Genomic DNA, 11,105 nt, shown 5'->3' on the forward strand with positions numbered 1-11,105 from the left:
ACTCAATGCTATAATACAGCTACACAAATGATCCCCAAACAATAAGGTGGTGTGACCAACCACATTTCTACATGTACCAACACTAAATAATTATTTAATTAAAACCTTATAATAAATCATTTTCGAGCTAGATGCACAACACCTTATACCAAGTTTATTATTTTGATTATCATACTTTGTTATTTAAGAAAATTATGTATTGATTAATAGTATTTAAGTAATTAATATAATAACACAAAGAAATTGTCCTTTCCCTTGACAAATATCAAAACCAATTATCCATCATAATTCATATTAGACCAAATGTGCAAATTTTATATAATTTAGAAAGTATTCAATATATTTTGTTATTGAATGTCTCCTCTGTTGACACAAACATTTTTAAATATCACATGCTAAGCATACACTATATACATTGTCAAGATATGTATAACCCTTTCAAGCAAAACTATGTAAAGAGAAGGAATTTTAACATGTCCAAATTTATGACATGAACTTTTGGTTAATGACCAATGCAAGGTGGATTTCTAAATAGGAAACTTATAAAGATCAAATAGAGTGTTATGTTATGCCCATGAATGTTTGCCACATTTTGCATCAAGGATCCTGACAATATGATAGAAAAGCTATCCTTGTAGGGAGGCACAACAATTACAATTTTGAGAAGGATGGAAAGAGACACATCCTTATACCACTAAAAGAACCAAATGTTGTTGAACCAAGCTCCAAAGTGATGTTGATGGGAGGTAAGGATTTTTACATCAAATGAAGAAGGAAGAGTTAAACTTTGTTTTGTCAAGAAAGCTCAAAAGTGTGGTCACTAGTACGAATTGATTGATTTGCCTAAAAAAATTCAAGACATGTTGAAAGATATGTAGACATAGTAGTGGATGATCTACCTAATGCTTTGCCTCAATTAAGGAATATTAGCCATCACATTGACTTTATTCATGGGGCTAACCTTCCAAATAAAGCAACTTACCAAATGACACCAAAGGAGAACGAAGAAATCGAGAAACAAGTGCAAGAATTGTTCAGGAAAGGGTTGATAAGGGAAAGTTTAAGTCCTTGTGTCGTTCAATAGTTTTGAGTCCCAAGAAACATGGCAATTGGAGAATGTGCATAGATTCTAGAGGAATAAAAAAAGTTACTATCAGGTATAGATTCCCTTTCCTAAGGATTAATGATTTACTGGATTGTTTAAGTGGGGCTAAATATTTTCGTAAAATGGGCTATAGATTTAATTGACAAATATATAGTTATGTTCCTTTTGCTAACATATAATTGAGTCCATTGTCATAAATCTTATTCCACCATTGTGTGTGTCTATTCCTTAGCATTGATCTAGAAATAAAATAAGTCATAGATATCTATGCATTTGCATAAGCTTTTGCTTGTAACATTGGAGATGCTATGAGCTACAACTGAATTGGCAACAATTGTAGGTGGAATGTTTGTGAATGATTTAATGTGAGATCTCCCCCAAAATGCCACGAGAAGATCAAACAAAACAAAATGCTAGCCTTCAAGAGGATACACGATGTTGCAAGAGCCGAGGAAAGTACATAAAGAAGGAGATCTTCTTTCTCTAATTTAATGACTTACAAGTTGATTCCAAGAAGATATAGACATTTGGCTATGCTACTAATATGCTGATAACCACAATTACGAACTCTACATACATGTGTGTGTGTGTGTGTGTACATATGCCTACACACACATATATTCCTTTTCTACATGGATATTGCCTCAATTTATAGACATCAATAACCTAAATTACACTTTTAAATGATTTAATTAGGATTCCAATATTTAGAAAATAGTTCCAACCTCCAATATTTTTGTTAAAACAAATGTTATATGGAGGATTAACAACATCTTATTTATCAAACAAGACAAACAAAAGAACAATAAAATGCATTTGCATCACTTTGTTGGAGTGCGCACGCGCACACACACACACATGCACATACATACACAAATATGCACACACGCACATAGATACATATATGTGTGTATATACATATACATATACATATACATATATATGTATACCTACACACATATATCCCTTTTGTACATGAATATTGCCTTGTTTTATAGACATCAATAACCTAAATTAGGCTTTTAACATATTTAATCAGGATCCCAATATTTAGAAAATAGTTACAACCTCCAATATTTTGTTAAAACAAATGTTATATGGAGGATTAGCAACCTCTTGTTTATTAAACAAGACAAACAAAAGAACAATAAAATGCATTTGCATCACTTTGTTGGAACATGTGTGTGTGTCACACACACACATGCACATGCACACACACACACACACACACACACACACACGCGCGCGCGCGCGCGCGCGCGTGTGTGTATACATATACATGTATACGTATGCCTACACATACATATATTCCTTGTGTACATGAATATTGCCTTGTTTAATAGACATCAATAACCTAAATTAGGCTTTTAACATATTTAATTAGGATCCCAATATTAGAAAATAATTCCAACCTCCAATATTTTTTTTAAAACAAATGTTATATGGAGGATTAACAACCTCTTATTTATCAAACAAGACATACAAAAGAACAATAAAATGCATTTGCATCACTTTATTGGAACATGGTTACCATTACGCCAAAAGATCAACCTATTGATGCTAGATACAAATGCCAAAGATGAATGGATTGTCATGAGATGGTTATGTTGGACTAACTACCATGTTCCCATTTGGGATTCGTAACATGGCTTAACCATCTCCTATTTAGATGCCCCATATACTACAAGATCAGAGGTAGATTCTATTGTTTGTTTAGAGAGTGTAAATTCCTCTGACTTCTTCAGGTACATAGATCAACATTGCCTTGTGCTTTATCTTCGTGAAGCCATACAACTTGCGATCACACTTTATAGCTATCTTTTCCCATGGGTTGGACCTAGGTACAACTTATTACGTCCTCCTCGCCCTCATCTCTTGCACGAGGTACGAAGTGACTGTATAGTTTTCCTGACACCAGCCACTCCAGATCAGTGAAACCTCGTAGTGTTCCACTCCACTAGCGACACTCCTCCTGCAACACTCAGCGACAGAACAGGGTCCCTGGTTGCCCCCGTCCTTCTCATTCATTGTTGTCCTTCTTCCCTTTGAGGAAGGATCCCTAAACCCTAATCATGTTCGTTGTAACTCTTGCTCTCTTCTTCGTCTTCTATTTTAGGTTTTGTGCTTGGTCTTTTATTGACATTGTTTGGTGCTATCTTCTTGGTTGTAAGCTCCCAGTCCCATAGACCCATGTTGTGGTCTCTTGTTGGACATTAATATTAAATTATCTTATAAGTCTAGTGGTTATGTCGGGCATTGACATGTTGATCTTTTGGTGTAATGTCAACACTAGCTTGTAACAAATGGTATTAGAGCTAGTCATAGGTTCAAATCTCCTAGGGTAACAATAGGGGGGATTAATGGATTAATCACCAACTTTCCTCTTTGGGATTAGTGACATGACTTAACCACCTATTGTATTCTATAAGTCTAATGGTTGTATAAGACATTGATAGGTCGATCTTTTGGTGCAATGACAAACCTAACTTATAACAAGTTTGTCAATGTCCTAGATTCAAAGGGAGATGCTGACAATTGGTCAAGCAATCCCCCTCAATGTCAATTTAGGGGATTTGAATTTGCAACTTGGCTTTGATACCAATTGTTGGAGCATTTTTTTCCATCACACAAAAAGATCAATCTACTCACATTTGATACAAGTGCTAGAGATAAATGGGTCCTAGGGATGTGATTGGTCCATGTCCTAAATTTGAAGGGAAACATTTGCGAGTTGTCCAACAAACCTTTGTAGTTGCGATTCTAGCAATTCAATATTTCTCTTTGATTTGTTAGGTTGTTTCATATACCCACTAGTAGATGCTTGAAAATCACTATCTATAGCCTAATCAACATCGACAAAATTTTGAATTTGTGCTAATTTGTTCCATTTTGAGTTTTCCATGAAAACATAATCTAAAGTGCCACACAAATATTTGTAAACTCTTTTTACGGTAGTTTAATGTTTTTTCCATTCACCATAAGAGTATATAGATTCAATCTTCCATTATGTATAACATATCTATCATATTGCCAAGGTCGACCCAATAAAATATGACAACAATCCATAGGCATAATATCACATAGAACTTCATCAAAGTAATGTCCAATCTTGAACTTCACAATACATTGTTCACTTACCAATATCTTATGCTCATCTTTGATCCATGAAACGTGGTAGGGTTTAGGATGCTTCAGCCTTCGAAACTACAACTTTGTAACCAGCTCTTCTGATGCCAAATTTGTAAAACTTCCACTATCAATTATTTACCTTGCAACATTTTTCAGCCATCTTACATCTGGTTTTGAAAAGACTTCCTTAACATAGGTTCCTCATCACTTCCCTTATTACATAAGGTTCTTCGCACCGTCAGATTTTCTCTAGCCTCAGGTCCACTCGGTGAACCTTCATCATCTCTTTGAATCACAACATTTATGTTACCTTGCCCACTTTTCTACATTCAAAGGATCTCTGCCCTTCTTTACCACATCTAAAACAATTACCATGAAAACCACCTCTAGAATAAAAATTACCTATTCCTTGGTAAGAATTAGTACCTCCTCAGTAAGAATTACCACCTTTCCATTCAGTCTTACTTTTTTCATCATTCTTACATTCAAATTTGCTTTTATGCTATACCAAACTGTCAAATTTGCCACCTTCACTATAAGATCTACCTCTGCCTCTCTGGAATCTACCACCTCTACCTCTTTGTATTTGTTCATGCTTCTTTGTCAAGATCTCCCCAACCTTCAAAGCATATTGGTATCCTTCTTCCACACTTTCCAACTTCACAAAATTTATTTTATCTTAATTTCTAGATCTCATTCCATTTATGTACCTTGCAATTTTCTCAATATCATGATCCACATGTCCAGATCTGATGTCCAACCTATAGAATTCATCAGTAGACTCCTTCACACTTGTGTCTCTTTGCCTCAAATTTTGCATCTTTCTTAACAAGCTAACTTGGTAATCAACAAGAAGGAATTTGTTCTTTACTTTGTTCACCATCTTCACCCAAGTTCTAATCTTCTCCTTTCCTCTTCTTTGTCTATCAGTTTGCAAATTCTCCTACCACAGTGAGGCATGTCCTTTCAACCTAGTAACTGCAATCTTCACCTTCCTATTATCAGGAGTGTTTTCATACTCAAAAAAATTCTCCATTTCAAAGATCCAATCTAACACAACATTGGTATCCAATTTTCCATCATAAGGAACAACTTCTATAGTAGGCTTTGAAGTTGTCCTAGATAATACTCTCAACAACCTTGCCTCGTCTTGATCTTCTTCAAGTTCTAGATTAGGGTTTGGTTCTACTACTTCATCATCAGTTACATCATCAAGATGTGCTCCTCCTCTAGGATGTCTCCATAGCATCTAATTTGGCTGCAGTTTGTCTTAATGTATCTAATATTGTATTATTAGCATTTCCTCTACCTCGAACCATCTTTACAAATCAGGTTCTTGCATGTCATAACCCTCTACACGTTGTAGGTCAAATCCTTAGATCTACTACCTCACAACCAAATTCACTTAGGGTTCTACACAATCCAAACTCTAGAAGGACAAACTTCGAGCTTTGATACCACCTTACACAGGGAGAGATGAATAAGTAGGGCCAAAGGCACACCTAGCTATCTAAACTACCTGCACATGGTCAACAAAGTGGAAATAATAACAAAACAAACAACTTGAGAGATAGATGAAGAAAAGGTTTCATTCATATATGCATTCAAAGATCTATTGCATACCTAGCTGTAAGGTCTTTTGGGTTACGACTAGATATAACTTAATTACAATCGTTGATGTTCCAACTTCGCATTCTGCTTCTTATTCTATGTTATGTCTCAACGACTCTAACCAAGATTGTAGGAGTTGATGAAATCCAACTCCGCAGTCGCCAAGATCACCTACATGCAAATAGCTTGCTGAAGAGAAACCGAAAGAGCAAGAGCTTGAAGCAAACAATGCAAGAGAAAATATTTCACAATAGGAAAATGAAATTGCTATGTGAATGGATTGATTTACAATGAGAGAGAGCCCGAATATAAAGAGCTCATGGAAGCTTGTAGAACAAGCTGGAAGGTGGTAGAAGATAAGTGTGACAACTAGAAGGGAACAAACTCTCGTGTTGTCACCAACTAACCACAACATGCATTAAATATAAAATATAAAATAAATGCATAACCTAAGTAAGCTTAAGCAATAGAATAAATAATTAAATATTAATTATTTACTCTAACACCCCCCCTTAAGTGCAACTTAGGGAAATGCCTTAAGCTCACAAAACAAAGATGAATGCATAATGGGTCCCGACAACGAGGCCATGTTAGGTACCCAAGTACAATGCAACCTCTGAAAAACGGAGAAAGAGGGAAAACCCTATGGGAAAAAACCTCCTCCAAAAAGAGGTAAAAACAATATGCTAAAAAAAACATGAAGTGAAGGAAGGAAGGCCTCAACCAATCCCCCCAAGGACAACTTCCGTAACCCCAAGCATTGACCGTAGCTGAAGAAAGCGTGGTGATGCAAAAGGCTTAGTGAAGAGGTCTGCAACCTGACCGGTAGTAGGAATGTACTCCAATGCAATAACACCATCCTGAATCAACTGACGGATGAAATGCATATGCAACTCAATGTGCTTGGTACGCTGATGTTCCACCGGGTTGCAAGAAATGTGAATGGCACTCTGATTATCGCACCACAAAATAGTAGGGCGATCAGGAGGAAATCCAAACTCAGTCATCAACTGACGAAGCCATAAAGCCTCTTGACTAGCAAGAACTGCGGCCCTGTACTCAGCCTCTGTAGATGAAAGTGCGTGAGCATGCTGCTTCTTGCACGACCATGTGATGGGACTGGTGCCAAGGGAAAACACAAAGCCAGAAGTGGACTTTCGATCATCAACATCACCGGCCCAATCTGAGTCAGTGTAGCCAACAATGTGTGGTGTCCCTGTACTATAGTGAATGCCATACATAAGGGTGCCCTGAATGTAGCTTAGAATACGCTTGGCAGCTTGCCAATGACTCTCATGAGGGTCCTGAGAAAATCGAGAGACTAGGCCAATCGCATAAGATAGATCAGGGCAGGTGTGTGTCAGGTACAAAAGGCTGCCAACCAACTGCCGATACAAAGTAGCATCCACTGTAGGTGAAGAGCAGGAGGTAGACAAAGTGACACCCGACTGAAATGGTGTAGGAGCAGCCTTACAATCAAGCATGTGAAAGCGACGAAGCATGTCAAGAGCATACTTCTGCTGATACACAAAAATGCCAGTAGGAGACTGATGAATCTGAAGACCAAGAAAATAGTGCAGCAAACCAAGATCAGTCATCTCAAACTGGTCCATTAGCGCACACTTAACATTCTGGAGCATGGATGACGAACTACCTGTAAGGATAAGATCATCAACATACAAAACAAGAATCAGTATCTCATCACCAAGACGCTGAATGTACACCGTGGGATCGGAATGGCAGCGGGTGAAGCCTATAGACAGTAAATATGAGTCTATCTTCTCATACCAAGCCCTAGGGGCTTGTTTGAGACCATACAAAGAACGTCGAAGCCTGCAAACCAAGGTGGAATCCTGCACAAAACCTGGAGGTTGCTCCATGTAAATCTCCTCTGTGATATCACCGTGTAGGAAGGCACTCTTCACATCCATCTGATAAAGTGACCATCCCTGTGAAGCTGTGAGGGATAAGACAAGGCGAATAGAATTCATCTTGGCGACAGGGGCAAATGTCTCAGAATAATCAACACCCTCGACTTGCGAAAAACCCTTCGCAACAAGACGAGCCTTATGCTTATCAATGGAACCATCAGCAACGTACTTAGTGCGATAAATCCACTTACAACGCACTAGCGTTCTCCCCTTGGGAAGAGAACAAAGATCCCATGTGTGGTTCTTCATTAAAGAAGAATATTCCTCCTCCATTGCACTGTCCCATTCTGAATGTCCTGTTGCTTCCGCAAAAGTCTGAGGATCAGTACTAACAGCATGACTCAAAAGACTAGAGCCTGCAGTGTGAGAACGAGTGCGACGGGATGTGGATGGGTCACCAGCTAGAGATCCTGCAGCATCAACAGTAGCTCGAGCCCATTTAGGCATCTAGGAAGGATCCTGTGGTGGAGGGATATCAGGATCACCATGATCATCATCCTCATCATCTGTGAAACAAGGTGGAGATGAAGAGGGAGTAGTGGGAGCTGGAGGAGGCACTGGAAGTGAGGAATAAACTGCAGGTGGGCTCTCATCAAACTGGACATCCCGGCGAAATAGGACCTCTCTGGAATTAGGATCAAATAACCTGTAAGCCTTAACATCCTCACAGTAGCCAACAAAAATCAATGGTCGGCTTTTCGGTTCCATTGCTTTCCTCTGAGTAGCAGGTACAAAGGCATATGCTGTACTCCCAAAAACTCTGAATGATGACACATCAGGCTTGACACGGGACCAGGCCTCCTCAGGAGTCATATGGCGAAGTGCCTTGTGAGGCATCCGATTCTGAATGTAGTTGGCACAATTGACTGCCTCTGCCCAAAAACATGAATCCATGGACCTAGACTGGATCATACAATTGGCCATCTCCCGAAGGGTTCGGTTCTTTCTCTCGGCCACACCATTCTGCTGAGGAGTGTAGGGCACTGAAAGCTGATGCTGAAGACCATGCTCAGAACAGAAATCTCTAAAAGCCTGGTTCACATACTCCCCCCCATTATTTGTGCGTATGCGCCGAATAGAAAGCCCAGACTGCTTCTCTACAAATGCCTTAAACACACGAAATGAATCAAAGGCATCAGACTTGTACTTGAGAAAGTACACCCATGTGCGTCTGGAGAAGTCATCAATGAATGTAAGCACGTATCTAGCACTTGAAAAAGAAGGAGTAGGAAATGACATGAGGTCACTATGAATCAGCTCCAAAGGTGCTAAAGCACGAGTGGCTCGTCCATGTGGAAAAGAATCCTTATGTTGCTTGCCAAGTGCACATCCCTGACAAACACCATCTGGACAGGAGATCTGGGGAAGCCCAAGAACAAGTGCCTGTGTGCTCAACTGTTGTAGATATCTGTAATTGACATGCCCAAAACGTTCATGCCAAAGTCTGCTTACTGAATCTGCATGTGTAATGAAACATGAACCTGTGTCATCAGAAGACTCAAATCCATCAAATCTGTAGAGACGTGATGCAGAGTCAACACTCCCAGTGGCCACAATCATCTCTGGATCATGCAGGTCCCGAATAACCACATCATGTGGTGAGAACTCGACTGTCTTCCCAGAGCCAGAGTGGCAAATCTGATAGACAGACAGAAGGTTCATCGAAATATCAGGGACACAAAGTACATCCTGTAGAGAACCTCCGGCCAGAGCAATAGTGCTAGAACCCAAAACTGAAAGTTGTGAAGAGTTCCCAACTGCAATATGTGTGGTGGCAGAAGGAGCTAGTGAAGTAAGCAACTTAGGAGTGTTTGTTAAGTGGTGAGAAGCCCCGGAATCAAGAATCCATAAAGGCACTGAAGGCGTAGCTCGTGCAGTAAGAGCATGACCTTTCCCTGCAGATGGAGATGAAGAGTGAGGAGCTGAAATGTTATGCTCCTTCATGGCTGCCTCTAAAGCCTCTAATCGTTTCCAACACCTAGAAACCGAATGTCCATCTTTGCCACAAAAGCTGCAGTTCTCACTAGATTTCTTCTTGATCTTGGAGGTAGACTCACCCGACTTTGAAGAATCTTTACCCTTGGGAGGGTTTGCTGGAAGATTAGCTGGAGGATCAGATGTGCCTTTCTTCGATTTGCCTTTCTTCTTTGATTTTCCCTTAGAATTTTGAGCAACCAATGCTTGGCTGGAAGAGCCAGAGCCATCCACCTGCTGGATCTTTGCCTGTTCCCTAGTCAACCTGTCACAAAATGTCTCAAATGAAGGCATCCTATGATGATCTCCAAGGGCATCCATGGTGGAGTAGAAAGTAGAAGAAAAGACCTGATACTGGCCCTTCAGCTTTGAGAGTATCAAAAATATGCACTCATTATCCATTTTGTTCTTCCCACATCCTTGTAAAACTGCACGCAGGGATTTGAACTTCACTAGAAAGTCCTCAATGGTGGGAAAGTTACTAGGTGACAAAGAAGTTAATTCTGCATCCAACTGAAGTGCTCGGAACTCATTCACCTGTCCAAACAAAGTCTGAAATCTCAGCCAATAAGCCCGTGGAGTAGTCAAACCATCCAGGTGAAACAACAAGCTGTCTGAAATGTTGAGTGCAATAAGCCCCATGGCTTCATCCATCTTGTTCCTGTGCTGTAGAATCTCATAAGGTCGTTGGAGATTAGGCTGATGCTCATCCAGACAAGACCATAGACCTCTTGACATTAGAAGTCTAGTCATTTGTGCTTTCCATGTGTGGTAGTTGTGTGGTGTGAGACGGGATATAGATGGATCCGCCATTGAGAGAAAGAAGAAGACGGAAGTAGAAGGGTCTTAACTGAAGTAAATTACAGAAAAGAAAGACACCCCCCCACAAACGTACAAAAATATCTCCCAAATACCACAAAAAAACAACTAAGGAAAGCAAAAAATTGGAAAGGAACCTGGATTTGTTGATGCAGAATAAGAGGAAACAGAAGCCTCTACTTTGACACAAAAAATGGAAGCTCAAATGAACTCAAAATTGTGCAAAACTAGCACCAATGTGTCCGTCTCTGAGTCAGCTTTCTGACGCTTCTTTCGGATCGGAAAAAGACCTCCGTATGCTCAAGTTATAGCCAAAAAACTGACTGCTGCTCCAAAAAAGCACTTGCTGGAAAATTACAGACAAAGGCATAAATTTGACGGTCGTATGCTCGTCACAAACCTGTCGCCGGTAAAAAAATCCGTCAACGGCAAGGTGATGTCAGACGTCGAGAAAGTGACGTCAGCCGACCGGAATATGACGTCAGCAAATCTCTGTCAGGCACCACGTGGCGGTCAATGAGTGGAAGCAGACAGCG

The 11,105-nt window shown here is 39.7% G+C and overlaps 1 protein-coding gene across 1 annotated transcript; it reads right to left on the reverse strand.

Annotated features, from left to right (window-relative positions):
• Positions 1-9,434: 9,434 nt before the first annotated feature.
• LOC149579811 (uncharacterized) lies at positions 9,435-10,488 on the reverse strand. Its single transcript, XM_089802569.1, has 3 exons — positions 9,855-10,488; positions 9,634-9,773; positions 9,435-9,533 (listed from the first exon to the last, which is right to left on the reverse strand). The coding sequence occupies exons 1-3, from the start codon at positions 10,486-10,488 to the stop codon at positions 9,435-9,437; spliced, it is 873 nt and encodes a 290-aa protein (XP_089658695.1).
• Between the last annotated feature and the right edge of the window lie 617 nt (positions 10,489-11,105).

Source organism: Cupressus sempervirens, chromosome 1 (assembly GCF_028749045.1).
Source record: "Cupressus sempervirens isolate cs-2001-9-10 chromosome 1, ASM2874904v1, whole genome shotgun sequence".
In the NCBI taxonomy this organism is placed as follows: domain Eukaryota; kingdom Viridiplantae; phylum Streptophyta; class Pinopsida; order Cupressales; family Cupressaceae; genus Cupressus; species Cupressus sempervirens.

Coding starts and splice junctions, on each gene's coding strand:
- LOC149579811 (XM_089802569.1), bottom strand. CDS start 10,488: ATGTCAAGAGGTCTATGGTCTTGTCTGGATGAGCATCAGCCTAATCTC. Junction 9,774..9,854: donor TCCAGCAAACCCTCCCAAGG/GTAAAGATTCTT, acceptor TTTGTGGCAAAG/ATGGACATTCGGTTTCTAGG. Junction 9,534..9,633: donor CTGCACGAGCTACGCCTTCA/GTGCCTTTATGG, acceptor CACATATTGCAG/TTGGGAACTCTTCACAACTT.